The 17,147-nt window shown below is 48.4% G+C and overlaps 2 protein-coding genes and 1 long non-coding RNA gene across 3 annotated transcripts in view; 2 read left to right on the top strand and 1 right to left on the bottom strand.

The window, feature by feature from the left end:
• The window catches only part of LOC119617039, a 14,585-nt gene extending 14,062 nt beyond the window's left edge, over positions 1-523 (bottom strand). Inside the window, exons 1-2 of the long non-coding RNA XR_005233202.1 lie at positions 388-523; positions 11-276 (exon numbers count right to left, since the gene is read on the bottom strand). This is a non-coding gene — a long non-coding RNA (uncharacterized LOC119617039). The remainder of the gene's footprint in view (positions 1-10; positions 277-387) is intronic.
• Positions 1-17,147, top strand: part of macf1a (microtubule actin crosslinking factor 1a) — a gene marked incomplete in the record, with an annotated part of 165,057 nt that overhangs the window by 60,722 nt on the left and 87,188 nt on the right. Inside the window, 4 exon segments of the mRNA XM_037975753.1 lie at positions 5,985-6,046; positions 8,781-8,870; positions 10,417-10,494; positions 10,572-10,664. Of these exon segments, the coding sequence (XP_037831681.1) occupies positions 5,985-6,046; positions 8,781-8,870; positions 10,417-10,494; positions 10,572-10,664 (323 nt within the window).
• Positions 10,671-17,141, top strand: LOC119617037. Its single transcript, XM_037975785.1, has one exon. It carries the CDS (start codon positions 14,722-14,724, stop codon positions 15,736-15,738), a length of 1,017 nt encoding a protein of 338 aa, XP_037831713.1. The 5' UTR covers positions 10,671-14,721; the 3' UTR covers positions 15,739-17,141.

A 17,147-nucleotide genomic window follows, 5' to 3' on the forward strand; every position in this document is an offset into this window, starting at 1 on the left:
CCAGGAGAACCTTTAAAGCAGCCCAGGAGAACCTTTAAAGCAGCCCAGGAGAACCTTTAAAGCAGCCCAGGAGAACCTGTTCTCTCTCTGGTTCTGTGTTTTGTGATGAGCACCTTTAAACGGGAGCAGACAGGAAGTTTGCGGGGATCTCCGGCGCGGTTTCCTCCTCAGCGAGAAACGGTTCGACTCACATTTCCGTCTGGTTCCACGTGTTCTCTGAGCTGCAGCTTCGGTTCGGCTGCTTGTTTCAGCGCTTTGGAATTCTCTGTTGAAGTGCTGCGAGGAGGAGGAGGAGGAGGAAGAGGGGGTGGATGGAGAGGAGGACTCATCAGTTATTAACTGCTGGAGTTTGGAAGCAGCAGCAGAAGAAGAAGAAGAAGTAACAACCTTCAGAGCTCCAGGCTGCGCCGTCGTCTTGTCTCGTTCAGTTTGGAGAACCTTTCAGGAACAGCTGGGTCAGATGGATTACCTGCTGGACCCCGCAGTCCTGGCTCCGGTCCTGGTTCTGACGGTCCACTTTGTGACGGCGGCGGGGTTCTGGTTCTGTTGTCAGCGCCGGACTCTCAGAACCAAGCTGGGTAAACTCTTCTCCTCCTGTCACCTAAGATTTGAATGATGATGTTTTTGTAGCAAAAAAAGAGGAAGAATTGACTTCAGCTCCATGTTCTTCCTGTTTAGGCTCCGCCCCTTCTGTTTCTGTCACTCAATAAATCATTTATTTCTATTTTAGCTTCACTGGAGCACAAAGCAGCTCCTGTGTTTGGATTTAAAAAGTTTAAAAGTTTGTTTTATGATTTTATTCTGCAGAGGAGCAGAAAAAAGGTCATTCAGGTTCGTTGAGCTGCTGTGTTGCCAATAATCTGCTCTGAATAATCAGAGCCGACACAAAACACAACGATTCTGCAAACAAACTCCACGTTTTTCCTTTGGAGCCTCTGCTGATCCGTCTGTGGCAGTTACAGAACCGCAGCAGCCGTCTGAAGTGTTTGACACGATGTCAAACTGACCTTTAGCAGCTGCTGCCGTCGGGTCTTCTGTTTGGGTAAAGCAAACCAGAGTCAGACGAGACCTTTGGTTCTGGACCCATCAGGAGACGGAGAACCAGCTGACGTAACGCAGTGGATCGGCGGTAAAGACAGGAGGAGAAACGGATCAGTTCTTCCCCGCCAGCTGGAAGAAGACCCGGTTGGTCCTGATGTGGATTTGCATGTTGAGGTTCTGGATGAGTCGGATCACAGCTGCAGAGTGGGACAGGAAGTGAAACCTGCCGCTCAGGTCGGCCGGGCGTGAAACAGATTAACGCTCTCTGAGGTTACCACACCCTCCGCTGACGGGCGGAGCGTAAATAATCCCTCAGATTATTGTTTCTCATTCTGTGGCTCAGAGAAACACTGCAGCTCGTAAAATATCCGGTTAAAAAAGATGCAACAAAAAACATCTGAAACCCAAAATAAAGACAAATAAAACTCATTAAATTACAACAGAAACGACAACTTCTGTGACGCTGAGCACCAAATGAAGCTAAAAGAAACAGAACACTAGCTAAAAGCTAAATGTAACAACAGGCTACCTAAAAGTATTAAAAGCTAGCTAGAAGCAACAGTTGCAAAAGGCTAGCTAAAAACTAACATAGTGAACGGGTAGCTAAATGCTAAACATAACGGCAGGCAAGCTAAAAGTGTCATACGGCTAACTAAAAGGTAAAAGTAGCAAAAGGCTATCTGAAAGCAGCAATTGGTTGGTTAAAAGCTAAATGTAGCAAAAGGCTAGCTAGAAGCTAAAAATGACAAAAGGCAAGCCGAAAGCTAAAGCAGCAAAAGAGTAGCTAAACCCAAAATGTAACCGCAGGCAAGCTAAAACTGCCATAGGGCTAACTAGAAGCTAGTAGCAGGATGGTAGCTAAAAGCTAAAAGTAGCAAAGGCTAGTTATAAGATAAAAGTAGCAGATACAAGCTTGTGTCGATGAGCTGCTGCGGCGGCCATCTTGAATGAAGTTTTCTCCGAAGATTTCATCAGATGCAGTTCGCTTCTCTTCTCTTTCTGCTCGCTTCTCTTCTTCGTTGGTTTTTTTTACACGTCTGCAGCGTTGGCGCCCCCTGCTGTTAGAGTCGTGTTAATCTGACTTCCTGGTTTCGAGCCTGCCGGTTTGTTTACGTTGAGCTGTTCCTCAGTGGATTTATTGGTCCAGTCCGGTTCTGAACAGAACTTTGACTCGGAACATTAAAGGTTCTATGAGGACAGCTCGGTTCTGATCCTAATCTGATGGAGGAGACAATTGGACACTTTGGATTTGGGACGTCTTAACTCCTCAGCCAGGGAGAAAGTTTTATCTTTAGTTTTGATTGGAGGCTGGAGAAACAAACCTAAACAACAAAGATGGCGGCTGGAGGCAGCGTCCGACCGACGCTCAGAGACGGATCGATGGATCCCTCTCTCTGAAACAGAAAGTGAAAGATGATATGTTTCCTCTTTCCTTCATCGGAGGAAACGGCCTCGGAAGCATCCCTCCCACTCCTAATTTTAATCTAATCGCGCGCTGAGAAAAGGCAGAGCGGCGGGAGGCGAGTCCGAGGAAGGACCGCGGGAGATTAGAGGTGAAAATGGGAGGAGAAGGATGAGGATTAAAGCTCCGGCTGTTATTTTTAGTTCTGAGAGATTCACTTCCCGAAGGAGACGAGGGATCTGGAGAGGAGGTGAAAGCAGGAGGAGGACCCGAGTCTGACCCGGTCAGCTGGAGCAGGATTTACGAAATGTTCATCCTGTTTCTCAACGCTTGTTTTCCCCTGAAAGCCGTCATGTTTTCAGAGATAGAAAGCAGTTGTTTCATAAAAACCCTAATGAGATGAAGGACTCTGCTCGGGCCTGATTAGATTAACTAACCTCACGTGTCCACTCAGCTTCTGGTGAAGAGACCAAAGTCCACCTCCAGCTCTGGTTTCTGCCTCCTTTTCTAGAAACCGGAGTGTTTGCCGGCTGCGTTTACCTCTTAAGGAAAGGAAGGAAAGTGAGTTATCTGGGTCTGGTTTGTGTCAGCAGAGAGAGGAAGCTGCGCTCGGGTTGGTTTCAGTGTTTTTGTGTCTTCGAGGCAGAGAACCGAACAGGATTACATCATCCCTTTGACTCTGGGGCATTTACTGAACATCAGCCGTCTCCTGTGGACAACAAGTGTCTCTGCTGAGCACGCCTGCAGCGACCCAGCGTCACAGCTGACGCGTCGGGGGGAGGAACCGTCCCGTCCGAGGGGGGAGGAGCTGCCGCTGACTTTGACACACACGTGGGACGCCAGCTGCTGCTGGAAAGAGTGAAGGGGACAGAAATCCGTCAGAAAGCTGAAGGCCAGACGGGCGTCATGGCGGCAGCGGGTCGGAGGACGGAGGGAACCGGCTGAACGCAACAGATTCCTTCAAACTGGTCGTACCTGCCGGCTTTCAGTGTGACGTCTGCCTGCTATAATTATCTGACTCCTGCTGTGGATTATGCTGCAGAGCAGAGCCTGAACCCTGGAGCTGAGGACGATGTGGGCCGACTACAGGAGCGAGCGGCACCTGAACGCTCACCTGTACTCGCTCATGTGCTGCGCAGGTCGGTGTGTGTCCCGCAGCTGAATGTGTGTGTTGTTGTGGCTCGGCGCCGTGGAGGGGGTGTGTTCTCTGTAACAATGCTGTCCTGTGTGGTTAAAGGAGCTCAGCGCGCCTCGTCTCCACTCTTCTCTTTACTTGTGGTCGTATAAACGTGACAATCAGCATGATTTAGGACCTTAAATGCCACCAGGAGTTTCTTCAGCCTGTACTTGCCTGATAAACGCACCTGTAACGTAATCGGCTGCAGAATCCGGAGTGATTTCTCTGGGTGAACTGGCTCAGCGACTCGAGCCGGTTCAGGAATCGAGGCGTGTTGAAGTCGAGAGAATATTTTGCAACAGCGTGTTGAAATGTTTGTTCTCGCTCGGGGAGGAGTTTCCCTTCTGAGCAAACTTGTCAAATGTCCACTTGGGGGTTTGTGAAGTTTGAGCCGGGTGAAATCCAGCTTTTTTGGTTTTTTGGACGAAGGCATTTCTGAAGGAATTCGGTTTGTGTTTGTGAAGGTGCGGGAGCGAGAGAGGCTGAGAGATAAGATGTTTCGAGCAGGAAGTGATACTCGCATCGCTACGGCAACCGTCTCACAACAGGCAGGAAGGGAGGGACCTGATTGGCTGTAAATAAATCTGCTCAGTTGACTGGAGGGAAATATAACCTGTCAGTTTGATTTAATCTTATCGATTCAGCTTTTGGTTTGTTTACATTTTGCAGCTTCGCTCACACTCATTTACACATCTGAACGGACAACAACAAAACACAAAATAACATTTAATAACCCTCCAGGAAGAAAGCAGAGGTGGTCTGGTCTGTTTCTCTGTTCGTTGGGAGGAAGAGGAGGAAAGATAACGAAGTCGTGGCCCGGCATCAGTCTCTATTCCTGGCCCGGCTGCCTCACTCCTCTGGCCTGCGGGGATCAAACCTCCGGCACAGAGAACTTCAGGCTGTAGAAACTTTCAGAAGAAACTGGAAAGTCGACCTGCTCTCAGTCAAGCGTGAAAGAAAGAAACAAACAGATTTTTGGCTTCATTAGTAAAACTTCAGTGAGGATGATGTAACTGCAAAGATCAGGTCCTGTTTGCAAAAACTATAAACATGTTTCATTTGTGAGTCACAAGACCTTTCAGTAATAAAACAAGTGAAATCAATCAAACAGGTCTGCAAAAATTATCCTTTTAATTTCCAAAAAAGGATAAAAATAAGAATAAATTGCCATAAAACCTTGTCTCATATCACAGATGTTCTTAATATCAGCTGGAAGATCCACACCGTTCATAAAAACAGGGGTCATACGGCCTTGAAATCCTTGAAAATGCTTGAATTTGATTGTGGTATTTTCAAGGTTTTAAAACTATTTATACTTGGAATAAAGTGCTTAAAACTGAAACTGAATTTGTTTCTTTTGACCCTGTCGTCCAAACCTGCCGACCTGTAGGTGTGTAATGAACCAAATGGACCAATCACAGCGCTGCACACGGCAAATCCTAAAAATGTAAAAATACAAATCAACTTTAGCTGTTTTCTGAACCTAAAGGTGTATTTCTTCCCATCTTGGGAGCTTTTTCAGTTCTAAACTGGAGAGTGTTAAACTGCAGGAGATGCTACGATAATGCAGCTAAACTCACATGCAGATTATTCTCCCTCCACTCCCCCCTGAGGGTCACGCAGAGATGCGTTAAGGTGTGAATCAGAGAGAAACTGACTGAATGCTCCACGGCAAGTTTTAGAAATCTGATAACTCCTCTGTTTAGGCAAACAGAGCCCATAATGACCCTCAGGAGGGAGGGGAGGGAGATTAATCTGCATGTGAGTTTAGCTGTATAAACTCAGCATCTTGTGCAGCTTTAGAACCTGAATTAAAGAAGCTCCTGGGATGAAAGAAAGACATCTTCAACCACAGAAAAGACGTCCAGTTGCTTTGTTTTTAAAACTTTTAGGAGCCTGGATTTGATTTAAACACGCTGAACGTTTTTAATGTTAAAATCTGCAGACATGCTTCGGGTTTTGTAACTACTGGATGTTAGAAATGAACTTAATGTAAGAAACCTAAATGTGTGTAAATCCTCACCTTTGTGAGGTTCTGGGAAGTCTTCGAGTCATCCTGAAAGAGTTTGAAGACATCTGTAAATCTGTGAAGTTTCTTATAAAGAGCTGCTAAAGGAACTGAGACCAACAAGCTGAACTGGGGTCTGAACATTTTATATTTGTCTCTAAAAGTGGTTTTCATCAGCTGCTAACGGTGGACATGTTGGATGTCAGGATGAGAGGATCTGTCTTCAGCTCTGATGGAAAGTTCTCCTTGCTTCGTTGTCCTCAGCAGTCTTTATAAACCGCCCATCAGAGAACAACTTCCTGATTTTCCTGCTGATTTTAATTAATTTTCCTCTCTTTGTCTTCTTCTCCTCTCAGATGAGCGGGACAGGGTGCAGAAGAAAACCTTCACCAAGTGGGTCAACAAGCACCTCATTAAGGTTCGTTACAGACTTCAGCCGCTCGCTGCGCTTCCTTCAAACTCATATAAAACTTTTATTTTATGCTCTTTTAAAACAAACAGTCTTAATAATTCATACTAACAACAACTGTTAGATTTTTGATTAAAACTTGGATTTATTCCCACCCAGCATCTCACTTCACACATTTCAGCTCCACTGTCTCACACACGGACAGGAGAATGCTGGTTATTTTAGTCACGTGACCCGGCGAGGGAGCGTCCGTCTGACCCCATAACTGTTGAGAAACTGTAGTCGGAGCCGCCGGCCCGAACGTGTAACCCGGTACCAGCTGGGTGGGAATGTAGGTCAGGGATGAGGAGGGAGAATCGGTCGATTTTAAACCCAAAGAATCCAGCTGGGATGACTTCATTAATCACTTATAATCATTTATCATCTTCACTACAACAGAAAACCTTTATTTTGAAATTGTTCTAAGAACTTTCCTGTTTCCTGAGACTCCCAGGTTGATCTGTTGCAGATTCAGATTCTTTGAACTTTCAAACAGTAACAATCGTGCAGAAAGAGACAGTTGCAGCAGGAGGTGATGATCTGCGGAAGGAATCATTTACCCTGAAAGTGTTTTTTGTTTTTTTTTTGCATGCAGACAGTTTGAGCAGTTGGGCGCTTACCTTCATCGTGTCAGAGGCAGAGGAGGGTGAATAAAAGAAAAGATTCTTTTCATGTCTGCTGAGATAAGTGGTGCAGATTTAGTGAAAAGACGTTTGTCTCCGAGCTGTGGACTTCACGTCTTTTATTGACTTTCGGAGTTTGGATTGTTGAGTCTACAAACCTCCACCTCAGCGCGGCTCCACGGGCAAACACAGGAAGACAAACAAGATTAGAACCGAGGAGCGATCACAAAGGATCCACACCAATAAATTAAAAAAGGAAAAAGAAGCCATAGAACAGGAGACAAAGCTAAATAAATAAACTCGTCCCTCAGCTTCCTGCGGCATTCCGTCAGCGTTTCCAGTGAGGAATGTCTGTGGTTGCTCAGGTGTGCAGGGCGTCAACAGGTGTGTGACGCGTCCTTTCAGCTTCCTGCAGGCACGCACAGACACCTTCTGACCCTGCAGGTTGTTGACTCAGTGGAGATAAAAACAGCAGGAGGACCTGTTAGCTTGGCGGGCTAACGCTAACGAGGCGTCAGACTCCGGTTTGACACCTGAAAGCAGGTTTTATTTAAATCAGACGTGTCTGTGATGGGCAGGTTAACGGATGAGGTCAGGTGCAGACAACACTGGGATGTGTAGTGAGGGTAGGGAGCAGGAGGAGGGAGGTCAGGCTGCAGACGGGCTGCAGGATGAGACCCGCTCTGTTTGGAGACGGTGGCTCTCTGACACAAACACTTTCATCGGTCTGTCTTTAATCTGCCGGCCTCGTCCCGCACTGACAGGAGCTTCAGAACTTCAGAACCCGGCTGTGGGACACATCAAATGTTCTGTTTAGTGACCCTCTTTGTGACATCATCGATGCTCTCCTCCGTAATAAATCTGTTTGTTGTCGTTTAGACTGGACGGTGACGCAGACCTCAGGCTGACCTCGACCCGTCTCAGTCCAGTCAGAAGGTGGCTCAGGGCCTACAACGGCAGAGATGATGTTCAGATTTTATTAGATCTGAGTCCATCAGAAGGACAGACCGGGTTTGGCTGAGCTGTTTGGACACGAGCAGAACCCGTCAAACATCTGTCATCTGTCTGCTGAACAATATGTGGGGAAATATAACCATGGCAGATAGTTTCATTATGATAATTTATTCTTTAATTAAGCAGCTTCCAGTAAAGACCCGCCCCCCCTTCTGACTGTAAACCAAACAGAAGCTGTGACACAAAACAACACAATTACACTCAGAGGCCTCATTTCCAGTCAGCTGATTAAAACTCACTCTTTGAACCCGACACCCTGCGGCTCGGAGAGAAACATGAAGACGATGATGAAGATGCTGTAGTTTGGGAAGTTTTCTGCCTCATCTTCCTCAGATCAAATAGCCGATGAGCTCATTTTTCATCAGAACCTGTCAGGAAGTCTTCCTCATGCTGCCGGAGTCTGAATCCCTCCTTAAAGCCAGACTTGTTGCCCTCTGCTGGTCGGATGTGGTAAGGCAGCAGAACCGCAGCAGAACCGCAGCAGAACTTCTTCTCTGCAGGTTCAGCATCAGGTCCAGAACTGCTGGAAGACAGGTGGACATGTTGGACCCTCACCTTCAGTCCAAACGTCTTTAATGTCCACAAACAAGAAGCTTCTTTGTTGGCTGTTGGATGTTTTATCAGATTATTTTATTATCTCCTGCATCAAAAGGCAGAGGACAGGAGTGTTTTCTCCTGTGTGTGTGTGTGTGTCATTAAAACCTTTTATAAACCACAGGACTGGCTTTAATTAAACTCAGTAAACAGTTGTTGGATGTAGCCTGATTCAGGTGAACGTTTATCTGGGTTTGTTCCAGATGTAAACAAACAAACAAGCTGTTGATTTAATCTCCGTTTCACTGAAACAAAACCAAAACCCGGCGTCGCCTCTGAGTCACGCTAACAAGCTGCCGCCACCCTCCTCGTCACCGAGGTCACGTTGGGACGACGCAGAGGCCACAGCTGCCGCTCCATCTGTTCCCGTGGCAACCGCCTCCACCAGCCATGTCAGCCATGAAGATCGGAGCGTTAAATGAACCTTTTTTAATCTGTTTTTCTCCCTTCTGCCATCTCTACCTGTCTCACAGGTGAGGAAGCACATCACTGACCTGTATGAAGACCTGAGGGACGGACACAACCTGATCTCCCTCCTGGAGGTCCTCTCTGGAGTCACCCTGGTAGGAAAACTCCGCCTCTTTTAACTTTAACCTAAATGTTTGAGACGTGACAGAGACGATGTGTCTCCGTCCTGATGCAGACAGACAGACGGGCTGCGGCGAGACGCAGGTTCTGTTAGAGTCAGGCGGGCCGACAGAACCCGAGTCAGCGGTCCGGTTCTGTTAGAGTCAGGCGGGCCGACAGAACCCGAGTCAGCAGGACGGGTCTGTTAGAGTCAGGCGGGCCGACAGAACCCGAGTCAGTGGTCCGGTTCTGTTAGTGTCAGGCGGGCCGACAGAACCCGAGTCAGCAGGACGGTTCTGTTAGAGTCAGGCGGGCCGACAGAACCCGAATCAGCGGTCCGGTTCTGTTAGAGTCAGGCGGGCCGACAGAACCGGACTGCTGACTCGGGTCAGTTTGGGTTCTGCGGCTCCAAGACCGACCCGTCTGACCCGTCTGACCCAAACTGACAGGAAGTTCAGGTTAACGTCATTAATGAGCCAATAAATCAAACATATTATAAAATAAAAATGTTTTTTATATTCAGGCAGTTTTTTAGTTTTATCAGTTTCTGTAGGAATAAAATGTTTTCTGTGACAGAAGCAGGTTGGTTCTGATTTTATTCATGTTTTTTCTCAGGTTTCTGTTTTTAAGAAGTTCCAAAAACAAAAATTAAAGATTCTCTTTTCTTCTTCTTCAGTTTTACGTCGACGCTCCTTTTATTTCTTTATTTTTAATTTGCTGTTACATCACTTTTCCTTTTGTTTCTGTTCGTTCCCGTCCTTGCGTTACCGTAGCAACAGAAGAGCAGCCCCACGCCGAAAAGGCCGTACGCCGCTCGGGCCCCGCCCCTCATCCTGCTGCGAGGGGAGGAGGATGAGGAGGAGGAGGAAGGAGCTCAGGGAGTACGTTTGAACCCTCACCCTGTGACCTCTGACCCTTCACCCTCCGCCCTGCAGGGGGAGCTGTGAAGCTGCATGAGCGTGGCGTGGCGTGGCGTGGCGTTCCTCACAGCAACACGGCTGAAAACATAATTTCAAAATAAGACACGATAAATGAATTCAGACACAAAATAAAAGCAGTCTTCAGCTGTTCAAACACACCGAGGATGATTTTCACTCAATGCTTTCATGTTTGCATGAATTCCACACAAAAAAACAGCTAAAATCTAAAAATATCATCTAGTTTAATGTTTTCTTTGATGTCGAAACAGAAGAAGATTAAAACTAAAACCTGAGAAAGAATCTTCTTCATCACATCGAAGAAAAAACAAATTAATTTTATGGCCTGAGATCAGACTTTTTGCCATAAAATACCTCCAAGAAAAAGGAGAAATAAAATCCTTTAAACCACTAACTTCTCTGCTCTTTTTATCTCTAATCTTTCGTGTTTTAGCGAATCCCCGTCTGCTTCCTTCACTTTGGTTATTTTAGTTTTTATTCGATGAAAACTTGAATCTAAACGTTTTTTTTTCTGCTAACAGCACAGTTTGCTGCACGGCTGCGGGTTTCTATGACCTTTGACCCCTCTGCACCTTTACCTGAACCCTGTCTCTTGTCTCTGCAGCCCAGAGAAAAAGGTCGGATGAGATTCCATCGACTGCAGAACGTGCAGATCGCGCTGGACTTCCTCAAACAGAGACAGGTATCCGACCTGAAAGGCAGAAACGTTTATTCCAGTTTCATCAGGTTACAAACAGTTTCTGTTCGTTTCTGTTTCAGGTGAAACTCGTGAACATCAGGAACGATGACATCACTGATGGAAACCCCAAACTGACGTTAGGACTCATCTGGACCATCATCCTTCACTTCCAGGTCTGTGGCCCTCCGGCTCGGTCTATTTGCTGGGATTTGGAGCGGACTGAGAGATCCACGAGTTTCACTTTGTTTGGTTTTATAAAAACATAGACCTGAACAGAACAAGCAGCCAAAGTCAGAACCATAGGGACCGTAGATCAGGTCCAGTTTTAAGGGATTCCTGGCTGCTTGGAGGGAAAGATGAAGATCGATCAGCTGATGTTTGCTTTCTGTCTGACATCGTTCCAGATGATTCAGGCTGGAAGTGAAGTGGATTAAAGCGGACTTTATCTGCTGGCACGCGTTTCCAGCTGTCAGGATTAGAGTTTGGATCTCTGTCAGGATGTGTGTTCTGGCAGGTTCCCACCAAACGCATCAGAGGAGACTTTAACGACTCGTTATCCGCTTTTCCTGCTTCTGACTGCAGATTGACAGACAGGAAGAGACAGAAGCTGTTTGGGTTGTCCTTCTTTAAATATGTTAGAATATATTCCTAATGCTTCTCATCGTACCCAGACTAATGCTGGAAGTACGACTCGGTGGACTTGTAGAAAGGACACGTCTGGACATCGTCCCTCGTGGCTCCTCCTGCAGCGTTGGGCTGAATTCTGCTTCCAGGTCACAGGTCACGGAGGGATGAGGCGTGGGGCTCAGCCTCGTATTAGTTTTCATATTTTAGGTCCTGATTTTACAGAAACTCTATGAACTTGTTGAAATATGTTTGAGGTGCGGCTCGTTGAGTCACTCCCTGAAACAGATCCTTCTCAGCTGCCGTAGCGTCCTCTGCAGACCGCTGTGACCGGCGGTGAGGTCACGCTGGCGGCCGGTTGCCATAGAAACGGCGGTTCAGCCACACAGAGCGCTGGGCGAGCAGATTAAATGATGCAGGAGGACGATGGCGGTGTGTGACCCCAGCTTTAATCTTTGTCTCGTGTGTTTATATCCACCTTTCCTGTGGAAGTCCAGTGTGAGGCTGAGCTGAGTGAATCTGCTGGTAAAGCTGAAACAAGCAGCTAAAAGGAGCAAAAGACAGAAACAAATTCAAAGTTACAAAAACCAAGTCCAGCAGCAGCATCTCCTGAATGAGCCGAGCGTTTGGATAAACAAACAGCTGCAGGAGTTGCAGTTTCACGTGTTTTCCAGCAGAAAGAGGAACGTTATTAAATGTTCAGAACGACGGCAGGTTCCCAGTCAGGGCGAGGACAAAGACGGGACAGGAACTGAGCCGGCGTCTCATTTATTAAAGCAGCTCATCATCAGGAGCTGACGTGCTCCAAACGTCACCTGGTGCCAAAAAATAAACAAGTCAGCAGCGAGAAAACCGTCCCTGTCGTCAGAAAAACACCAAGAAAAGAAGTTATGTTTCTGCTGTTTGACTGACAGCTGCAGTTCTGCTGCTTCACCACCAGGTGTCACTGTTTAGTTTAACCCTGAGCTCTTCCACCTCCTCCTCCTCCTCCTCCTACTGCAGTGTGGCTCCTTCTGATTGGCTGAGCCTGCTGGTTGATGCAGGGAGATAAATTCCTTTTCCTGAGCTGTTTGAAGGCAGATCGGTTTGTTTTAGATCAGCTCCCATCTGCTTCAGTTAAAGAGGCTTCACTTTATTGGACACTTGAAGCTGTGAAATCTGGTTTTAGTGGAAAACATCATTAAAGCCACGTCTTCAGCTTTTAAATTCACTTATTTATTTGGCAACATTCTGTAGATATTACCTACATTCCTCTGCAGAGTCATATCTACAGTTCAGCAGCTGGTTAATGCGAGCTTAATTAGTTTAATTAATTTAATTCTCTCTGAGTGACTGAAACCTCAGATTCAATTGGAGGAGTGTGACGTTTGTCTGGTTCCTGCAGAACCAAAGAAAGAGTTGTGTCCAGATGGAACATGTTCCCGGTGCAGGCTGGACCTCACCTGGACAGGTGCAGTCAGAGAGGAGGGGGTTCTGGTTTGGGAACCTTGGGGTCTTGTAGATGATGTGGTTCTGTTGGTGTCTTCAGGCCCGGACCTTCAGCGTGCAATGAGGTGGTCTACAGCTGGGAAGGGGGGTCAGCTCCTCTCAGTCTGAGGTCGTGGTTCTGAACCAGAACAAAGTGGAGCCGCTCGCCGCAGGTCGGGGGCGAGCCGAGTCCTGAGTGATGGTAGGATGGAGCTGCTGCTCCTTCAGCTGAGGTGACGCCTCCATGGTGCCTCATGTCCCACTGGGAGAAGGAGCTCCCTGTATCTCCTCTGGTCTGGGAACAACCTGGACCCCCCAGGAGGAGCTAGACCTGTTGCCCTGACCACTAACAAGCTGAAGCAGAAAACGCAGCGAGCTCAGGAACTGAAAGCCACCTTGGGTCTGATTCCTAATTCAGGAAACAAGAAGTGTTGTTTCCTCTGATGGTCTCACCGGGTCACATCTCATCAGAACTAAAACCATCTTCATACAGTAAGAAACTAAAACCGTTGGACTCGTTTAACATCAGTTATTGTTGCTCCAAACCTGTGGCCTCATGAAAGCAGGCGGTTTGTGGATTCCTGCTGCAGCTGCTGCTCAGAGAAGCTTTTGGGTCGATTGTGTGTTTGTGGCACAGAAAGCTGCTCGCTAACAGTCGGGGGAGCGAGAGAGAAAGCTGTTGAGAGAGACGGGAGGGACGAGGAAGTGGATTGGTGGAGGAGGAGGAGAGCCAGGCAGGCAGGGAGGGGTGGATCGTGCAGAACGGAGAGTGGAGCCGCAGCAGCCGGGAGATAAAAGCTTTTCTCTCCTTCCTGCCGGCGTCTGCAGGCGACGGAGACGGCAGGAAACCGGCCGCAAACCGCCAGCGCTCCGCTGAGGAAGAGCCGCCGGTGGACGGGAGGGGGGTGGGGGGTGGTGGTGTCTCCCAGCTGATCAGGGGACCGCCCAGCATCCTCCTGCAGCCGCCGCCGGAGCCGCCGGATCAGTCGGATCAGTCTGGTCATGCTCGTCTGAAGGTTTCCACCGGAGACGCCTGCCTTTGTTTCTGCGGGGGGCGACTTGTCTTCACCTCTGCTGCTGCGCTGCGTGATGCTCGGGACTTCTCTGGACATAGAGTTCCTTTTGGCTCTGCTCCAAATGCACAGGAAACGGGTCTGCAGCTAGAACTGGAAGTCTTCTAACCCAGGGGCCGGATCCTAATCAGATAAAACTGGACCTGAGGGAAGCCAGAACCAGACCTCAGGATGTCCTGATGTGAACTGTGGATCGTCGCACTGCACCACCTGATGAAGAGGAAGGTTGTCTGAGGAGTTTCTGGGTTTTAGGATTTCTGATTCCCAGCCAACTTTAGACCTGGGAGAGTCTGACATGTGTCCGAGGAGAACTTCCTGCTGGAGTTTACAGTTCTGCCTTCAACATGTAAACATATTGAGGATAAGAAGACGTCACGTGAACGATGAGGAGAATCATCGAGGCTCTGATTGAGTGTTTAACAAGCCGCCGGAGTATTGGCTGCACTTCCCTGCAATCTGTTGCATCATTGGCCGACTGCTCGCTCTGTCACGCTCGTCCAATCTGGCTGCTCCGACAGAACGAGACACGAGGAGAATCCTGACAGATCGGCTTCCTGCAGATATCGATGGGGTGGGGGGCTTGGCCTGCTAATCTCTCTGCTCTTTACGCTGCAATAACATTACCACAGCGGCGAGGCCGAGGCATCATTAATTCACGAGGTCAGATAGAGCTCCTGCAGCGGACAGCGAATCTCTGCCGTCCGGTTTGTTGACTGTTGGAGTCAGAATGAAAGAGAAACCAAACGTTTGGCTTCTGCCTCCACATCAAGCAGTTGTCGTCTTTAATCCTGGAGAGGTGTGATCTTAAAAAGATGAAGATCACATGAAGAGGGGCAGCTGGAGAGTCTGAACAGGGTTTAATCTCCCCTCTAAAAGTTTGTCCTTCACTAAAACCAGAAGAGAAGCATCCAGCTGTCTGCACAGATTCATACAGGGGTCCTGGGAGAGAGCTGGGCTGCCCACTGCACTGCCTGAATCTGCAGATTTAACTCTTTCCTCCCCCCGAGCAGGATGGACTTCACAAACCTTCACTAACCGCCGTTTTTGTGCCGTTCTTCCTGAAGTCATGGGCAACTCCATGGGTTGTGTTCGGCCTTCTCGAGAAGGGGAGCAGGACGGGTCTCCTCCACTCCCACCGAAGAAACGCTCGCGCTTTAGGTTTAAGCACAAAGGTATTAAAAGCAGGAGAGCAGAGGTGGAAGAACCAGACGGGGAGCGAGGACGAGGACAGGATCCGGAGGACGAAGATCCAAATGCTGCCGTTCCAGAAAGCAGCAGAACATCAGTGCCTGACTTCCTGTTAACCTATCCTCACAGCAATACTCTGTCCCCCGGCGCCATGAGCGTCGGCGCTGGGGGGCTTTTGAGCAGCAGCAGACTCGAAGGGACCCCCAAACCCAGCCCCGCCTGGAGAGGGGTTTTCTGTCTTCCAGGGGAGGAAGACACCGTCAGCGCCATCATCGACGTCTCCAGCATCCCGAGCCAAACCACCGCCACCACCCCGGTCAGCACCACGCCGGGGGGAGGGAGGGTCTGCCGGGTCAGGGAGAAAGCCCAGGGGGTCCTGGAGAAACCCTGGATCTTCCGACAGAGGAGGGACAAGAAGGACAAGGGGGGAGCGGCACAGGAGGTGGACGAACCGCCGGAGATGGAGCGCAGAGGAGTGGTCCACATCCGGGAGGTGGACGGTAAACTCTGCATGGTCAGGACGGTGTATCCCAATGACTACGGCTCTCCGGTGTGGAGGGGGGAGGGACACGATGAGGTGGAGGTCCACAAAGACCCCCCTGCTCAGTCACCCGTCATTGTCCAACTGTTGGACGACAGGAGCAGGATGTTGCAGATCGAAGACCCGATGAGAGGATTCAGGCTGGACTCCTCAGGGAACCCGTCTCTGCTGGAGTCGGGATACTCCAGCGACCTTCCGCTGACCTCCCCAGAGACCGCAGGGACCACCCCGAGTCAGACGGACTGGGGGGGTCTCACCAGCAGCTCCTCGGAGAAACTGGACTCCATGATGGAGAGTCCTCTGCTGCCGCGGCAACAAGGCGCTGTGAAACACCTGCCGCAGGTTTGTCTTTAGTTCCAGGTGGGGTCTCACTGGGCTGGGACTTCTTCCTGAAGCATTAATGAGGGAGTCGTGATGTTGGCGAGGGTCAGAGTCAGCGGTTGTGTTTGGGACGTAATCTGTCACATGAAGACGGATCCTAAACGCGCAGAGAGAGTTCTGGAGTTTTTCAGCAGCTATGGCAAAACGTTCAGTCAGGTAAACGGCTAAAAGTCTGCGTTGTTTGGGGATTTATTAATCAAAATGACTCAAAGTTACAAGAATCCTCCTCAGGGGCTCTGAAGAACCATTTCAGAAAGTTTGCAGTAAATATTTGATAAATGATTCGTTTCGTATCTTTAATATTTCACAGAAAAGGACTTTAACTCACCAAGCAGTCGCTCTGTTGCTCCTCTTTGATTTAAGATATTTTTAAATGGAAAAAAGGCTCAGAAACCTTCAGCTGCACTCTGGGAAGTTATCCCAACTTTCGGCGTTCTTTGTTTCCCAGACTAGCTGTAATTGTTCAATTATTCATTAAAACAGGATCCTGCCAGCTGACTGTTTCTCCTCCGACGGAGAAACGGGAAAGAATTCAGTTACTTCAGATGTTTCTGACCACAGAGTTTTGTTTTTTCCTCCAAACCGCTGGTCTCTGGTTCTGGAGGAGCGGCTCCAGCAGCTGTTTTCAGAGCGATCCTTCCAGAAACACTGATGATTCAGTCTCTTATCAGCTTCTGTTGTTTCCGCCGGTCTAATCACGACGGCACAGCCTCGTCTCTCCGTACTACTCCTTCCACACACACACACACACACACACACACACTGATGTCTACAACAGTGTGAAGGCAGAACAGCTGGTTGAGTACCTTAAATAACAGGCTTCATTATTCCTGCAAACTGAAACGTGTCATTTACTCCAGATTTAAAGAGCTCAAATAGAAAAGGTTAAAGGTTAAAGTTGAGGGTGAACAGGAGGGTCATCAGGTAGCTGCAGATAATTATCTGTAACTAAGAGTTTTAGGAATACATCAAAGGGTTTTCTCACTTTATTGATATTTAAGCAAACGCTGCAGAAAATATCAAATATAAATGAAAATAAACTTTGAACGTTCCCTCCAGCTGTCCCTCGCTGGGTACCGGGCCTGAAAAGCGTCCATCATGTCCTTGCATTTAAACGGACACGGGAGGGAAGGAATGGTCCGATTTGAGCATCGTTTGGCCCACAGGCTTCTTGTCTTCGAACATCTGTCTCTGCTCGGTCCTCCGGTGATGAAGAGCCCGTCCTGCTGGAGGCTCAGTTTCTGCTGAGTCATGCTGCAGTCCTCCTGTCTCTGTGAGCTGCTCGTCCGTGAAGGTTGGCTGCTGTCCCGGTGGACTTTCAGGGTGTCCCCGTCCACAAATGTCCAATTCATCAGAGAGATTTCTGCTTCATTCATCCTCCA

This window comes from Kryptolebias marmoratus, linkage group LG5 (genome assembly GCF_001649575.2).
Source record: "Kryptolebias marmoratus isolate JLee-2015 linkage group LG5, ASM164957v2, whole genome shotgun sequence".
NCBI classification, from domain to species: domain Eukaryota; kingdom Metazoa; phylum Chordata; class Actinopteri; order Cyprinodontiformes; family Rivulidae; genus Kryptolebias; species Kryptolebias marmoratus.

Coding starts and splice junctions, on each gene's coding strand:
- LOC119617037 (XM_037975785.1), top strand. CDS start 14,722: ATGGGCAACTCCATGGGTTGTGTTCGGCCTTCTCGAGAAGGGGAGCAG.